Here is a 17,579-nt window from a genome sequence, read left to right on the forward strand (position 1 = left end):
GACATTTTTTATCCTCAGTTAAAATTTCTGTACACATTAAGGTGCTTGATTTAATCATTCATATAAAATTTGTTTCTGTGGAAAATTAAATATTGGCTAAAATAAGTTAATATTGTATATTGAAACCAGAAACTCCAGTTAGAAATCTAAGCTAACCACTTCTATTCTTTTTTTTTTTTTTCCTGGTACTGGGGATCGAACTCATGACCTTGCACTTTCGAGGCAGGCATGGTGCCACTGAGCTAAATCCCCGGCCCAACCACTTCTATTCTTAAGAATTCATCTGGGCCTGGGATTTAGCTCAGTGGTTTTGCTGCCTGCTGTACAGGTGCAAGGATCCAAGTTTGATCTCCGGTACCAAAAAAAAAAAAAAAGAATTCATCTGTTCTAGAGCTGTCTTAAAATCCAGTCATTGATGGGACTTGTCTTTATTTTCTAGAGTTAAAAATGACAGCAACAACAAAATAGTAGTTTTCATCTTTTCCGCCAATAGTCTTTGCTATCTGTTAATGAAATTGGGAGAGTTAGTTGTAAGTACTTACCATGTTTCCTGAAGACTGAGGCTTTTCCTGTTAAATTTCTAGGTACAGGAGAAGTGAATGTTGTGGAAGCAGAGAATCTCCTTGCACCCTTCCTCCAGCAGTTTCCAAATGTATGCTTAGTATTTCAAGTGTGTGTTTCAGCCATAATTAATCAGCCAGCATCGCCTCTTGAGCAGTGCTTTCTTCCTTTCTCTGCAGGGCTCCCTCATGTTGTTTTATCATGCGCGGATTGAGCTGCTGAAAGGGAATATTGAAGAGGTAATTTTTTTTTGGCGAAAGTTACTTGAGGGAGTCATCTCTGTGGTAGAGTTGCTTTACACAACCCTTCAACATAAGTCAACTGGGCTGTATGGTCTAGAAAAAAATAATGTAATGACTAAGCCAAAATTTTAATTTGTATATATATATACTGTACCATCTATTAGATTCCTTGAATCTAATTTGCACATAAAGTACATGGGGGTAGAATATATGTATAAAACAAGTGGCCAGTCTAAACTGCTTTCCAAAGACTTTGTTACCAATTTCTGCATCCCTCGTTGACGCTGGAGTCCAGACCCTGATAAGATACAATGAACTGTGTGGCATGTGGACTTCTCATCAGGGGGACTTGTTCACTGATCCCCTTGAAGAGGAAGGAGAAGGAAGAGCCTTTTATAGACGCATACTCACAAGTTTCATTCACACAAGTGGGATCCAGTGTATTTTTCTTTTATTTTTTTGGTTTTGTTTTGTTTTTGTTTTCTGTCTATAATACAACTTGGATCTTTCTCTAGGTCAGTGTGTCTAAATTTCCCTCATTCTCTTTCATGGCTGGCCTTCATTTCATGGGAAGGATGCACTGTACTTAGCAATGTGGTCTGTGGCCTGGTGCTGCGACACACGCCACCCCTACACTCAGGAGGATCTTGAGTTTGAGGCCAGCCTGGGCTATATAGCAAGACCCTGCCTCAATAATTAATAAATAAAATAAAATGGCCACTACAAACAGTAGTAGTGTAAACACTATTGTGCATACATGTGTGCACGGGCATATTGATAGAAGGCACATTCCATCATTAGGGTTTCTGTGTTAAGTTTGCATTTTGATAAATCCAGCCAAACTTCTTTTTAAAAAATTAAATTATTTTTGGTACTAGGGATTGTACTTGGGACCTTGTGCTTATGAGGCAGGTGGCAGAACCACTGAGCTAAATCCTACCCCCAGAATTTTATTTTTATTAGTACATGTTTACAGTACGTAATGATTACATTCATTGTGGGGAGTTGGTACATGTACAGAACACATCTTAATTCTTTTTTCATCCCTCCCCCCATCTCTTGGTTCCCTTGCCTTTTGCAAATGATCTGTCTCCCTCTTTCCTCTTTTCTTTTGTTTTTTATTTATAGTTTGGGTTTCTCATATAAGGGAAACCATGCTATATTTAAGTTTGTGTGTCTGATTTATTTCACTTAGCTTTATGGTTTCAGGGTGCATACATTTTCTTGCAAATGATTTAGCTTCATCCTTCTTTTTAGCAAAGCAGTTCTCCATTGTGTATAAATACATTTTCTTTATCCATTCAACTGTTGATGGACATATAGGCCACCTCCAAGATTTACTTATTATGAATTGTACTGCTATAAACATGAGAATGCATGTATCATTGTAATATGATGTCTTTAATTCTTTCAGGAAGATACCTAGAAGGGGAATAGCTGGGTTGAATGGAATTTCTACTTTTAGTTTTTTGAGGAATCATCATACTAATTTCCATAGTGGTTCTACTAGTTTACATTCATACCAACAATGTAGAAGGGTTCCTTTTCCCTCCTCCACAGCCTTGTTAGCATTTGTTGTTATTTGGTTTCTTAATGATAGTCATTCTTTCTGGAGTAAGATGGAATTTTAGTGTTGTTTTGATTTGTGTTTCTCTCCTTAAGGTTCTTACACGCTAAGCTCCTATAGAGATAATGAGAATCCTTGTTTCTAGTGTTCTTTGTCAACTCTGGGAATTTTCTGTCTGTTCTGTTTTTGCTAATGAAAAAAAATGATAGTCTAATTTTTAAATGTATATTGCCTCATTTCCAAATTTCTTCATATGGGCCGGGGATTTAGCTCAGGGGTGCCATCGCCTGCCTCACAAGTGCAAGGTCCTGAGTTCAATCCCTGGTACCAAATTTCTTCATATGTATATTTGTCATTTGTATATCTTTTCTTTGATTTGCCTGTTTATCTTTATCAATTTTCCCATTGAGTTGTCTTTTAAAGGATTTTGTAAAATTTTTGTCTGACCAGGGGATAGTTAACCTTTTGCTAATTATGTGGGTAGTAATATCTTCTCCTAGTCTATCCAGTGCCTGGAACTTTAAAGTGTTATTTTGCCCAATGGAAGTTTTCACTATATTGTTGTCAGTTTTTTCTTAAAGGACTGGTGTTTTATACCTTTCTTGGAAAGGAATTTCCCGAGTCCTGTGTTATAAAGTGCCAGTATCCCCTCACAAACTTAAAGACATGGAACTTAACTATATCATTCTGTGTAAGAAACACACCATCCATCATGTTGAGTGGTTTAATGAGTGATGATTTTGTTCTTTTTGTGCAGTGTTTTATGTATTTTCCCGTTAGGTTATTATCTCCTTATCTAATATCTGGATGATCAGCTTTATGCAATTGACTTATAGGCACAAGAGATATTTCAAAAATGCATTTCAGTTCAAGAAGAATGGAAACAGTTTCACCATCTCTGTTACTGGGAGCAAATGTGGATTAATGTATTTCTACAAAACTGGGTGCAGGCGTATTACTATTCAGATCTCCTTTGCAAAGAGAGTAAATGGTCCAAGGTAAGGTGCCTTCATCAGTGTCTACTAATGTTTACTAATAAGTATCTAGGATACTTGTTCAGTAGTATTTCAGCGACACTTTTCTCAGTGCAGATATCTGCAAGAGGAAATTTGCATTAAGTACTAACTACTTAATCACAAGCACAGTCTTCAGCATTGCATGCTTTAAAAGCCATCCAAAGGGCCGGGGATTTAGCTCAGTGGTACTGTGCCTGCCTCACAAGCGCAAGGTTCTGAGTTCAATCCCTGGTACCATAAATAAATAAATAAATAAATTAAAAAAAAAAATTAAAAGCCATCCAAAGAATTTCCAACAAAGATTTTACTATAAAGATGAACTCACTTGTATTTACAATTATTACGTATCCGTAATGTGGTGTTAATACTTTCTGTAGACTTCCCAGTGCCCTGATAGACTTTTGTGATAATTAAAATTAATTTGATCCATTTGTGAAAAGTTGGAATGAGAATAAAATAAAAGAATAAATAGAAGAATAGAATAAAAGAATAATGAGATAATGATCCTTGAATATGATAGGAACTGGTCTAAATTAATTGAAAACTGTTATCCTCATTTGGAACAGACAGTTTAAGATTTTATTTCTTTTGACTTCTTTGATGCTTCCTAACATTGAATCTGGAAGTTTTGTAGGTCATTTCTGATTTGCAAATAGAAATGTCATGACCTAAAGATGTTCTTTAGCAGCTTTTTTTTCTCCTCAAGGCAACATATGTATTCTTGAAGGCAGCAATTTTGAGTATGCTTCCAGAGGAAGATGTATTAGCAACTAATGAGAATGTGATAGCTTTATTCAGGTAAGCAGGACACTGTTTCTATAATAAAGACTCTGGATGTATAAAGATACAGATACATCCTCTGTCTTTTCTGTAATGGTCTCTTTGCTTTGCTTTCCTATTTCTTTAATTCCTCTACTTATTTGATATAGAAACCCTTAAAACAGTACATTTAGCCACATGTTACAGTGTCACATCAGGCTTTTGTGATATGCTGTGTGACTGGGCATCTTGAGAACACATTGTTTTATTTATGTTTTGGAACTAGAATTTTATTATGGGAGTCTTGGCTGTTGCAGTTAAGCTGATTTTTTCCCCTTACGTTTAATCTTACTCTTTCTTTCAGTAATGTAATTAGATTTTCTTGACTCCTTTCTTAGCAACCTGTTTGATGCATTCGTAGTATGCAGTTATGTAAGAACATGTAGTGTCTTCATCCCAGGTTCATTTTCACAGGCTTGTGAATTTCTTTGTTTTTCTTTCAGAAATATTGGGACTTGGGCTGGGGATTTAGCTCAGTGGTTTCGCCGCCTGCTGTGCAAGCGCAAGGACCTGAGTTCAATCCCCGGTACCAAAAAAAAAAAAAAAATGGCACTTGAACCCAGGGCCTAGTAGACATCCTAGGCAAGTGCTCTACCACTGATCTACATGCCCCAAAGCCCTGTGTTTATGAATTTCATAAGTAGAATTTCTTACAATTTTAAGAAGTTTGTAAATATGGTACATGTCCTAAATTATTTCCAAAATCACCTATTCTCAAGTTATACATTAATTGATGGCTGACTTTTGAGTTACATTATTGTATAAATCTCTGTCATACTTGCAAATACAAACAGGAAATGTACCAGTATACTCTTTCTCTGAGTATCCACACTATAAGTAAATACTGCTTTCTTAAGGAAATTGCCAATTTTACACCTAGGTTACCTGGAATGTGGTGATAGAAGCATTGGCTAGGCTGACTAGCACAAAACATGTCAGTTAGTGGTAGTCACATGAGTGTGCACCAGGCTTACATGCAGGCTGTATCAGAAGCCAGATTGCCCCTCTACCCTTAGAGTTGCCAATTTAGTGGGTCTGGGGTAGGGCCTGAGAATTTGCATTTCAGACAGGCTCCTAGGTGTCGCTGCTGTTTTGTGTGTTGCAGTGTAAAAACCACAGGTGTACATAATATTATGTGTTTTCCAGTTGTGGTGGCACACCCATGTAATCCCAGTACTCTGGGAGGCTGAGGCAGGAGGGCTGTAAGTTCAGGCCCAGCCTGGGCAATTTAGCAAGATCCTGTCTCAAAGTGAAAAAATGAAAAAAAAAGGCTGGGGATGTAGCTAGTGGAAAGCTCTGGGTTCAATTCCAGTGCCACAAATGAATGAATAGATGGCTGGATGGATTTACTGATCTTTCTTTGGGGCTGGGGATCTTCACAGACAGGTGGATGGCTTGAAGCAGAGAATTGCTGGTAAATCTCTCCCGACTGAGAAGTTTGCTGTGAGGAAGGCTCGGCGCTACTCCCCCTCCTTGCCTGGCCCTGTGAAGCTTGTCTTGCCAGCCCTGGTATCTGCTTTTATTTACTATTTGTATACTAGAAATAAATCACTAGTTTAGAGCAGCAGAGAGCATATCATTGCATGGGTAATTAACTCAGAAACCATTCTAGGTTTTCTAAGGTAAACATTTACAAATGAGTTAACAAATAATTAAAATTATAGCTAATGCTGCTGTCTAGTGGCAGACATTCTCATAAAAGCTATTTAAAACAATATATCATTTAGCTCTCATAACAACTCTGAATGTAGTCTTGTTAGTCCTATTTACAGATAAGGACATTCAGGCAGAGAGAGGCAAAGTCACCATTATTGAACTTGAATTGAATTAAAATGCAAGCCGTAAATATAATTTTACCTTTTCTAATAGCCATATTAAAAAATACAAAAGGAAACCTGAAATTAATTTTAAGAGTATATTTTGTTTACAGTACACGCAAAGTTTTGCCATTTCAACATGTAATAGATAAAAACTTATTCGTGAGATACTTCCCATCGTTTTATGTTGTACTACCTCTTGGAACCCTAATGTGTCTGTCACACTTACAAGACATTCAGTGTTCCACTGCTCCAGACCCAGAGTGGCTGGTGGCTGCACTGGTCCACCTGGTGCTCTCTCTACTCATTGTACCTTTTGGGCAAGCCACCTGTGAAAAACACTATTTCAACAAAAAGTCTTCTTAATGATATCTTCCTTTAAAAACACTGGATATATCAAATTACCAGGAATATCCTGGGGCTTTAGTTTTTGTGAAGGTAGACAGTAAAGAAAAGCTGGTCAGTTGAAGCCAGTGTCTGCTGTCCTCTTCTTTTTTAATTCCACAGTTTATTTAATCATTCTCCTTTGCTGGCTGTGTAAATTGTCCCATTTTTTACTGTCACACACACTACAATGAATGTACTTTTTTTTTTTTTTTTTTACATTTATATATACTTCTTTGGGGAAGATTTTTAGAAATAGAATTTCTAAGGGCTAGGGATTTAGCTCAGTGGTGCCACCACCTGCCTTGAAAGCGCAAGGTCCTGAGTTCAATCCCTGGAACAACAACAACAACAACAAAAAATAGAATTTCTGGTTGAGGATATATTTTGGTAGATATTACCAGATTTCTCTCCAAACCTACAATGTTTTATTCTTTTAATTTTCATTTCTTTTGTAGGTGCTGTTGAGCATCTTCTATTCTGTTTGTTTTTAGTTTTTCATTTGTGACTTGTTCTCATCTTTCCTTAGTTTTTCTTGCTTCTTATTTTGTTACTGACTTGCAGAGCTTTTTGTGCATTCTATGAGAACAGAAAATGCAGGCCTGACAGGTATCAGATAGGAGCCACCCTGCTCCTGGCACCTTGGCCCAGGTGTTCCCTACTTAACATTGGCAGCTTAGAGAACAGTACTTTCAGATAAGGTTGCTCTTTGACTCTGATGGAGTAGACAAAGTGTAACTATTCTGCAGTCATATTGAGGACAGCTGACAGATAACCACACATCTGTCTCCCAACTTATATGAGAGTGCACTGCTGCTGCCTTACTAGCTAACTTCAGTTCCATTCCTCATTTACTATTATTTTTTTGTATTGGGGATCAAACTCCAGGACCTTGAGCTTGTGAGGCAGGCAGCAGAACCACTGAGCTAAATCTCCAGCCCTTCTCATTCATTATTATTTTTTTTTGGTACTGGGGATTGAACTCAGGACCTTGCACTTGCAAGGCAGGCGCTGGAACCACTGAGCTAAATCCCCGGCCCCTCCTCATGCATTTTTGAAATGCAAAAACAAGCTAATTTGCACTGGGAAAGTGTTTCTGTTTCACAAAACTTTCTAGAAAAAATTTTAAACCATCCAGTTCTTTGCATGCACTAGTCCTTCGTACTATGTGCACATAGCTGTTTCCTGCTTTGACCATTAATAGTCTTAAGAAAGATCTAACTTAACTATACTTCCTTCTCCAAGTCTGTTGCTGGGGAAGAAACAGGAAAATGGCCGGAATTGGTGGTACCTGGGAATTTTACCACAAGCCTGTGTTTCATAAAATCTTAGACATGCAAGGGGCTGGGGATTTAGCTCAGTGACCCTGCTCCAGCCTTGCAAGCATGAGGTCCTGAGTTTGCTCCATGGTACCAAAAAAACCCCCAAAAAACAAAACAAAAGACACACACTTGCCTCTTTCTGATAAAATAGTCCATTGATTAAAACCTCAAAAAAAATCACTATCAATTTCAAAATAATTGAAATGTTATTGAATTGATCTCTTATTTTGGTAGCAGTAAGAAATTGTCCCATGTTGTGATCATAGTTTTCAGTGCCATATAGTAAAATTATCGCCACTCTGACTGGATATGTCTTCCTCATATCCACTGCTTCCCTGGTAAGAGGCTTTTCAAGCAGTAACTATCAGTTTAAAATTCATTTATGTCCAAGAAGACATGAATTACCCTGCTTATTGTATGCCCTTCAAAATATGAACTGCACTGTCAAGAGCATTAGAAAAATATTTTCAGGCAAAAGCACATTTGCTTTTGGTCCAAAAAAATTTCTCATCTGTTCGTCCATTAAATATAATCTGCAATGAGAAATCATTAGTTTACATTTTCAGAAGCTGTCATTCAGCCATATGGCCTTTAAGTGAATGTGTTCTCTGCATATTGGTTTCCATTACTGGACCAACACATGTTTTTAATGGTATGAAAGAACCTGGGCCCAATAAAATATTCCAACATTCATTTCCAGGGATATGCTTGGAAACATTTTATATAAACAACTGGCAGACATTTAAAAATACTTCCTTTTACTTAAAAATAACAACAAAAATTTACATTAAATGGATTTGTTCAGTGTCAGCTTACAGTTATTTACTGTGTGTGTGCATGTGCGTGTGTGTGTGCATGTGTGTGCATGTGTGCATGCATGTGGGATGCACATATGTACTGGGGATTGGACTCAGGGCCTTGCACATGCTGGCCAAGTGCTATACCATTGAGCTACATCCCCAGCACTATATTTACTTTTAAAATCTGTATATTCTAAAAGAGTATAATACTAGTAGGTACTTAATAAATACTTGTTAAAAGAGTAAATAAATTAATTTTTCAGAAAAAGCACAAAATGTACAAAAGGCAAAAAGCATATAATCAAAAGAAGGGGAAATTATATTACGAAACTCCAAATGAAGCTAGGAAACATGATCTCTAGTATTGTCTTGAAATCCCTGGCAACGGAGGCAAAATATACCTATGCATAGTTTTTGTGGTTATTGAATGATTTTTCATCCTTCTTCATTAGGAAATGATGTATGTCTGGAATGGCTTTTCAATAGTGGGGAAAAGAAAAGACCTTTGTGAAAATCTCTTGGTAACCATTGAAAAGGCTGAGGCAGCTTTAGAAAATGAAAGTAAGTATGAAAAGTAAACAGATAGTAATTGTTGTCTCTGCTACGTTTCTATTCTGTCTTTTCACTGCATGTCCACGTCAATTTTTATGCATCGTGAGGACAAAAGAGCTTGAGCTGCAGTTATCTGAGTGGTTCCAACCAAGATGAAGGAGGAATGACACATACTCTGTAACATGGATGAACCTTGGAAACATGGGCTAAGTGAAAGAGGCCACTCACAGAGACCATACATTGTATGATCCCATTTGTATGACATATCCAGCACGGGCCAATGCTTAAATACAGAAAGGGGATTAGGAAGTAGCTGGTTAGGGATGGACCAACTGGGGTGGGAGCATGATAGCTGAATGGTATAGTATTTTGTTGGGGAGGAGATGAAGATGTTCTAAAATTAATTACAGTGGTGGTTCTAAAATTAATTACAGTAGTGTATTACTCTGCAATACACCAAAAACCATTGAATTATATCCTTTAAGTGAATGAATTGTATGGTATGTGAATTGTATCTGAAAACTTAGGAGAAAGATAAAGATAGGATGTCAGGCACTGGAAAGTAAGAGCAGCACAGGGTACATGTGCATTTCCTTTTGATTTAACTTGCTGTTACTCTTTCCATTATTCTTGATGGTTCTCAGTGAGTTGTTTGTGTTCAAGCTTAGATCTTGCCATTTAATTTGTTTTCTCTTTTTTGTACTGATGTCTTTCTTACTAAGCGGATATGCTTAATGAAGCCTCTTTTTACAATTATTTTTTAAACACATAATTACAATTTTTAGGTATAAGTGGGGAAAAGTCACCCATACTTTTGCTACTGTAGCACAATTTAGAATTTTTGTATTTTCCGTCTGGCTTTATTTTTAGAGTTACAAACATAAGGTGTCTGGATATATACTAATCTGTTTTTTTTTTTTTTTTTCACTTAATACATCATAAATGTTTTAAGTTTTGGTAAATGGCCTTTATATGTTTCAGAAGCTTCATAGCATTCCATGGAGGTAATGTATCATAATTTAATCCACTCTGAGTTTTTTTGGGTATTTAGATTATTCTTCCCATTTAAAATAATTTTGGCATTAGATTTCATCAAGAGGAACAGAAATATAAAAAAAATGAAAGCTGAATCCATGGGTTTATCTGCGAACAAAGTCAATATAGTGAGTGAAATAGTCTACCCACTGTAGAAAAAGCATTTCAGAAAAAGTTTATCTGTTGATAAGGGGTGAATAATATTGCCTTCTCATACTAAAAGTAGTGTGTAACCAAGCCCTGGCCTGTTACGACCTTTTAGTAATTAATCTCCTATCTCTCAAATCAGGGGAAACAAACTCATAATTGGCAGATGGAGGGAAGTTGTGAACTTGAGGTTACATTGACCTCCACTTCCTCCCCACCCCATTATTAGAAGTGGAGTGTTTTTGCTTCTGGTTTGCCAGGTGGTTCTAAAGTGGGTCTGAAGATGGTAGAAGACATGATTGTTCTACTCTGGCAGTGCTCTTGCCGTCATTGTTAAAGGCCATCACTGAGACAAAGGGCAGAACTCTGAAGACAGAAAAGCACTTGGTAGCATGCCCAGAGTCACCATTTGGTGTTAATTCCAGTAGTGTTTTGCTTGGAATCTAACTAAATTTACCAAGTATCCAGATGCTGGTACGGCAGATCCACTTTGCCTATTTGTTGAAGTTAATTTGCTTGGTGAAATTATATAGCAAATATAATTAAATTACATAAAAGGCAAAGTATTAACACTTTGATGGCTTTTCACTTTCTGAATCTGTTCACATTTTAATTTTTTGTTCATTTCAGTTAATTTCTAAGAAGTTCATGATAGGTTTTTTTTGTAGTTTGACCTTTAAACTTCCTTTGTCCTCAACACACCGCACTGACTTACTAAATCCGACAGGTCTTTTGTGCTACAGTTCTACTTGGGGAACATCATCATGTAATTTTCTTCTCATGGAAACTGGAAATCTTCATCTATGAATTCTTTCATGAGGTTAAGAATCATGACAAAGCATTCATATTTTTAGGGAAAATAATCATCTGACAAATTGTGGCCTGAGGAAATAATGGTTTTAAGGTTTTTAGAGGAGTGTGAAATTTTTGAACCCATCTGGCATATTCCTAACTCAGGTTTTACGTAGAAGTTATGTGTGGCTTTACTTGTACGTTGCCTTTCCATGGTGCTATGTCTGTTCCTTCCACATCAAAAACCAATCAGCAAGCATGTTGTCATAACACAAACTGTCAATAAAATGCTACATAAAACTCAATAGGATGCACAAAAGTGACACTAAAAACTAGCATCCATTATGGACCCTAAGGCTTTAGATCTAGGCCCTGAAAAATATTCCTTCTTGCATATATATTTCAACAAACATCCATGATTAGGAATATAGATAAATGTTTTGGGGGAGGTTTAAAAAAAGTGTCCTCAATAAGTAATAAGAACAGTATGGGGTGTTGGTATCTGTGATTTTTCTTTTCTTTTTTTTTTTTTTTTTTTGGCAGCAGGAATTGAACTCTGGACCTTATGCTTGCGAGGCAGGCAGCGGAACCACTGAGCTAAATCTCCAGCTTCTGATTTTTCTTAATAAGTGACCTGTCAGTACTTGTTAGAGGTGAACCTCAGCTGTTTTCACCATGTAGCAGTAAAGTGACCCACTTCTAGTTAACTAAGTAGCATTGTTAACCTCCCAGAGATAAGTAGCTTGTGTGTCATTGGTGAATTTTAGATTTGTACTAAAGCAAGAGAGTTTCAGTCTGAGGGACTCCCAGGGCCTCAGTTAGTTCCCTTTACTGCTCCTCCTCCTGCCGTCTTACCTGAGATGTGTGAATTAGCAGTCTGTCTTGGAATGGCTTCTTAGTTGCATGTAACTTGAAAAAAAGAGAGGGGAAAAACCTTCAAAAGTGGTAAATGTGGAGTGACCACCTTTGTCAGATGTCACACATAGCATTTGACTTAAACTGTAGAAGGCAGAGAATCATTTTCAAAAGCGAAAACATACTAAAAGAATGTCTTTTACATCAAAACCCACACATATTTGGAAGTTTGTGGGGTTTAGATGCCACTTACATGTATTTCAGAACTGTTTTGTCTAATTTTATGACATAATTTCCCCCCAAAAGAACATAACCTGGGAGAATTGATAAGCTGTAAACATAATGATCTGGAGAGGGTATTCTACTTCCTGAATTTTTAATGGGAATAAGGCCATCTGCTTCTCCATATGGAAGCGTTATCCTCTCCTGCGCTGAAGCCAACACAGTTAGAAGCCAGAATAACAGGAGGAGGCAGCCTTCTTGTTCATCCTGGCTTTACCTTTTATAGAACTAATAAAGCTCTTTAGAGTTCAGAATCCCCGTTGTTATATCTCAGGTTAAAAAACTGAGAATGTGATCACTTGAAAAAAATTTTAAGTGGATTCCTTGATAAAATGGTAATACTAATATAGTAAGCTCAACATTCTTTTTATTTAAAAATATTTTCATTGTGTTTTACTTTGGCATAACAAATGCTAAAAACACAAATGATCCCCCTGAAGCCAGTAGCTGTTAGTTTTCTTCTTAATTAGGATTTTTAAAGTATTTTTGAGCTAGGGGTTTAGCTAGCTCAGTAATAGCGCATTTACCTAACATGTATGAGGCCCTGGACTCAACGCCCAGTACTGGAGAAAAAAGGGAAAAATAAAAACCATTTTTTCCATTTTATGTTCTTGTTTTAAGGCTTTAGCGATTATTCTGTGGATGACGAGTGCTTGGTGAAGTTACTTAAAGGGTGCTGCCTGAAGAACTTACAGCGGCCCTTGCAAGCTGAACTGTGCTTCAATCATGTTGTGGAAAGGTAAGGACAAACAAAGACAGCCTGAATGCAGTTCCAGAGAACTGCTGTGAGCAAGTATTGCAAATGCTTTTTAGCTACTGAACTTTACTTGGTTTTAACCAAGGAAAGAATCCAGCAGTGTTCTCTTTATTACTCATGAACAAAGTACAGTCTAAATGAAGCTGGCGTATGCATTTCTGCAGTACTTGGTGTATAAAGATGACCCACAAAAACTAAATTTATGGTCTGGCTACAGATGTCTGTCCAGAGTGGAAGTGATATACTGAGCCACTGATTGACTTTTTTTTTTTGGTACTGGGGATCAAACTCGGGTCCTTGTGCTTGCTCAGCAGGTGGCGAAACCACTGAGCTAAATCCCTGGACCTGATGCACTTTTTTTTTGGTACCAGGGATCGAACTCGGGTCCTTGCGCTTGCGCAGCAGGCGGCGAAAACCACTGAGCTAAATCCCCGGCCCCCTGATGCACTTTTAACTCATGCATATAGGTTTTTTTAATCCATTCAAATATTCAACAGATATTTGAGTACCCACTGTGTGCCAGATACTGTGCTGGATCCTAGGGATTCAGAGTTGAGTAAACATGTGACAAGCACCTGCTTCTTTCTTGGCAAAAGGCATTTTTTCTGCATGTAACTTTTTTTCCCCAATAGCAGTAATGATGTCATACTCCTTTACTAATTGTAAGAGTTGATTCAAGCAAGGGTGAAATGCCTCACCCTCTTTTCTTTGTCACGGTGCAGATCTCTTAAGGCCAGAGAAGTAGCCTTAAGGAAGGGGAGAAAGGCTGTGTGGTGGGAAGAGGGCTTGATGGGCACTCCAGATTGGGGGATGTGTTCAGTCTGAAGGGTGCAGCCCCTCCTCAGGTCTGGTTGATTATTGCTCAGGACAGTGTGAGCCCAGTGACGATAGTCCTTACTGTTTTTCATGAGAAGACTGAAAGCTACATTTTATATAAATGATTTTTAAATATTAGTGCATAGTTTTTGATAACATCGTGCAAGCTAAAAAGACCACAGCCATAGACTGCAGTTGACATCCCACTTCCCATATCATGTGACTTTGCACCCATGGCCACCTGATCCCCTTCCTCCGGACAGCGTTTATGGGAATGTAGGAGGACTGATATTTGTATACGAAGAAGAAAGAGGCAATGTCTGTTTCCCCAATAAGTGATATACTGTATTTAGTAGATATGTTCAAGAAGTAGGTATGCAATTCTCTTTCACTGGAGCCTTTTAAGGATCAAAAGGGTAGTCAAAATGATGACCCATTTATGCTTTTGTTATGTTTATTGAATCAGTGAATTATTTGTTCATGTATTTTATAATTTTGGATTATGAACTCACCCTCAGTGAGGTTTTATCTTCAGATTCCTATGAGGCAATATTGAGAAGAGTCTCTTTTAAAAAGTAATTTTTCTTAAAAAAAAGTAATTTTGCTTTTATTTCTACCAAGTGTCCTAAGGCTTTTGTATCCAAAGACCACTTTCATATTAATTTCATTGCTTATTGGCTCTTGGGTCATTTGGGCAATGTAAATTTGAATTGCAAATTCATGTGAATACAGACCTATTGGCTATTGATTTCTGAAGGGATGTGTTTGTTTGTTTGTTTGGTTTTTTTCCCTCACTAAAAGTGCAGGCCAAAGAAACCACTGTCCTGTCTCTTGTCTATGCCAGTGAGTGGGTTTCTTCTAATCCTTCTTTAATGGAATACCTGTTGAAGGTCTTCCAAGAGCATGCTTTAAATAGAGGACTCCACCACCTGCCCAAGGCCTCCTCTCCTGCATGGACATTAGGACCCAAAGCGCTGCATGGTTCAGATGGAAGCAATTCCAGGACTCATTCAGCATTATCTCATATACCTAGAGTTTGGGTTTTTTTAGTTATAGCTCTGTTTTTGACACCTGAGAGATTTTCTTATGTTCTCCTGAACTAAGCAGAACATTGAAATGGTGTTACTCATATTTTTTTTCCAGAGTCTTTAGATGTTTCGTAGCTGAGACTTTCATAATGATGCTGAAAACAGAGCCATTATGATCGTTGCAAGCATTATAAGACTTTAAAGGGAATTGAACTTGAGAAAAAAAATGCAGCACTTTTGCTTACAAATGGACTGAACACACATCACTTTCAGAAGGATAATCTCATCATTTTGAGGGTGGTTCTTTAAAGGTCTGCCTGTGTTCAGTAAACTATCATCAGTGCTGGATTTACATTAAGGAATAGTGATTAATATATAAAAGCATACTATTTATTGCCATAGTTTATTAAGTTTCATAACTATATAACAGCAGCTTTTCTCTGATAATAGGCTTAAGGCTACGCTTGTTTTCTCAGGAATGAGAAATAAAGTTTTGAAAAACAATATGGTTTTTGTTCTGTTAAGATTTAATTGGTTTCCATTTGTTCTTTCAGCGAAAAGCTGCTAAAATATGACCACTACTTAGTGCCATTCACTCTGTTTGAGTTGGCCTTTTTGTATAAAAGCCAAGGGGAAATTGACAAAGCCATAAAGGTCCTAGAGACTGCAAGGTAAGTGATGAAAGCAGCTTTTCCTTGATTTCTATAGAGTCAAGTATATCAATATCATTACAAAAACAATGACACTAAACACTTAAAAATTAGTAAGTCTATGTAAAGTTAATAATTTTGCCCCTTTTTCTAATTTTTATGTTGTGTATGCTCATAGATTTTGCTGTAATTGTGCTGTTTTCAACCTCTTAATGCCTCACCCTGTGAATATTTGTGGGTATTATTGTGGGTGTCTCAGTGATTTCTAATTTAATCTCTTTTATATCAGGAGCTGACAAACTTATACCATAAATGGCCAAACAGTAGTTTTGGCTTTACAGTATAGGGCCTCCATTGCACAGTTATAAAAAGTAGCCATAGGGCCGGGGGTTTGGCTCAGTGGTTCCGCCACCTGCCTTGCAAGCACAGCGTCTTGAGTTCAAGCCCCTGTACCCCCCCCAAAAAACAGTAACCATAGAAGATAATATGTAAGTAAATGGGTGTGTTTAGATTTGGCCATTGGTTCATAATTTACTAATAGATATGATCATAATCGGTCATATCTAGCATTTCCTTGAAGAGCTATTGGTCAAGTGAAACTCTTTGATCTTTCCTTGACTCTCTCCTTTCTATCAACCACGGCAGATTTGAAGTATTTTTATCATTTCTGGTAGACAATGGCTCTTAGACTTGTGATCATGGCCCACTTGGGTGAGGTAAAAACTCCCATGTTCTGTTTGCCTTGAGCACTTCATGCAGTGGAGAAAGAACACCATGATAATTCTAGGTCATAAATAGCTTAGTTGTTCATTTCTTCAAATTAAGCAAATATTCACTGAGTGCCTATTATATTCAGATTCTAAAGGGTGTTAGAGAGGCAGCTGTAAACTGAATAGTCAGCATTTCTGCTATCTTAGCTGGAAGGAGATAGTAAATAAACAATCAAGTAGAAAAATAGCAGTGCTGTGTGTTTTGTTGAAAGGTATACTGTTCATAGAAGGGTACCTGCATGTTACTTTAGATTGGATTGGTTCTAAATTTCCTTGAGAAGGTGATACTATAGTGGATAATTGCATACTTAAAGCTAGCTTTGAGGCAGTCATCAGAAGTCACCATAAACTGGGTAGGGAGCATTCCTAGCAGAAACCACAGCTGAGGAACCACTGGATTGTGGGTTTGAACCATTAGGTTGACAATGATATTTTTACTGAGATAGGGAGTATTAAGAAAAACAGATTTGGGGAGAGAAAGAAGCACACTTCTCTTTGTACCATGATGCTTTGAGATGGCTATTAGGTACCCAGGTCAGGATGGTGAGTTGACAGATACACAGTCATGGAATTTAGTAGTAGGATGAAAACAATGTAGCAATTCCAAAGTTACCAGCACAGAGATAGTGATATTTAAAGCCATCATACTTGATGAGGTCATTTGGGGAAAGTTATAGAGCAAGAGATGAAGGTCTAGCACAGTGCCTGGGATATGCCATCATTTTAGAGGGTAATCAATAAAATTAAGATTAAAATCTTATTAATAAGATTAAGTGGAGTTAGGAAGACATCTGGTAAAACTAAACTTTTGGAAAAGATAAGAATGATCAGTTACAAGGGCAGCTTCCAAGAGGCCAAGCAACATAAGACCAGTAGAAGGGGCTCCTGAATTTGGCATCAAGAAAATTGTGGTGACTTTGACAAAGTGAGGTGAGAAAAGACATGAAGTCAGCTACTTTAGGGAAGGCTTTTAGAATGTTTGCTGTGTATAGAGCATAGTAAGTAATGGGGCAGAAGTTTCAGGAACATGGTGTAGCCAAGGAGGACTTATTAAAATTCCGTCTGTCTGTCTATCTAACTATCTGTCTGTCTATCTGGTATGGCAACAGGTCACTTAGAGTTAAATTGTTGAGAATGAGGATGACTAAGATTTCATCTGGAATATCTGTATATCTTCAAACCTAGATATTGGAAAATTACTCTAAGTGCTGTTGTCCCAAATATTCATTGTTTGGACACATTCAGTGCTATAAGTGCACTTTAATAAAGTAACTGTATAATGAAGAAAATAGAAGTCTAATTATTCCTTCTAAAAATCAACCAGAAGTCACCACTAACTCAAAAAAGTACTGATGATACAAAATACT

At 37.3% G+C, this 17,579-nt stretch overlaps 1 protein-coding gene across 23 annotated transcripts in view; it reads left to right on the forward strand.

The window, feature by feature from the left end:
- The window catches only part of Ttc39b (tetratricopeptide repeat domain 39B), a 176,156-nt gene that overhangs the window by 112,484 nt on the left and 46,093 nt on the right, over positions 1–17,579 (forward strand). For all 23 annotated transcript variants that reach the window (XM_087183917.1, XM_087183907.1, XM_087183924.1 and 20 more), the window contains 8 exons: positions 585–652; positions 741–800; positions 3,207–3,368; positions 4,093–4,184; positions 5,588–5,714; positions 8,981–9,089; positions 12,813–12,930; positions 15,347–15,463. In XM_087183917.1, coding sequence (XP_087040043.1) covers positions 585–652; positions 741–800; positions 3,207–3,368; positions 4,093–4,184; positions 5,588–5,714; positions 8,981–9,089; positions 12,813–12,930; positions 15,347–15,463 — 853 coding nt within the window. The remainder of the gene's footprint in view (positions 1–584; positions 653–740; positions 801–3,206; positions 3,369–4,092; positions 4,185–5,587; positions 5,715–8,980; positions 9,090–12,812; positions 12,931–15,346; positions 15,464–17,579) is intronic.

This window comes from Heterocephalus glaber, unplaced genomic scaffold (genome assembly GCF_053883595.1).
Source record: "Heterocephalus glaber isolate CG9 unplaced genomic scaffold, H.glaber_assembly_v1.0 deba00001481, whole genome shotgun sequence".
Taxonomy (NCBI): Eukaryota; Metazoa; Chordata; class Mammalia; order Rodentia; family Bathyergidae; genus Heterocephalus; species Heterocephalus glaber.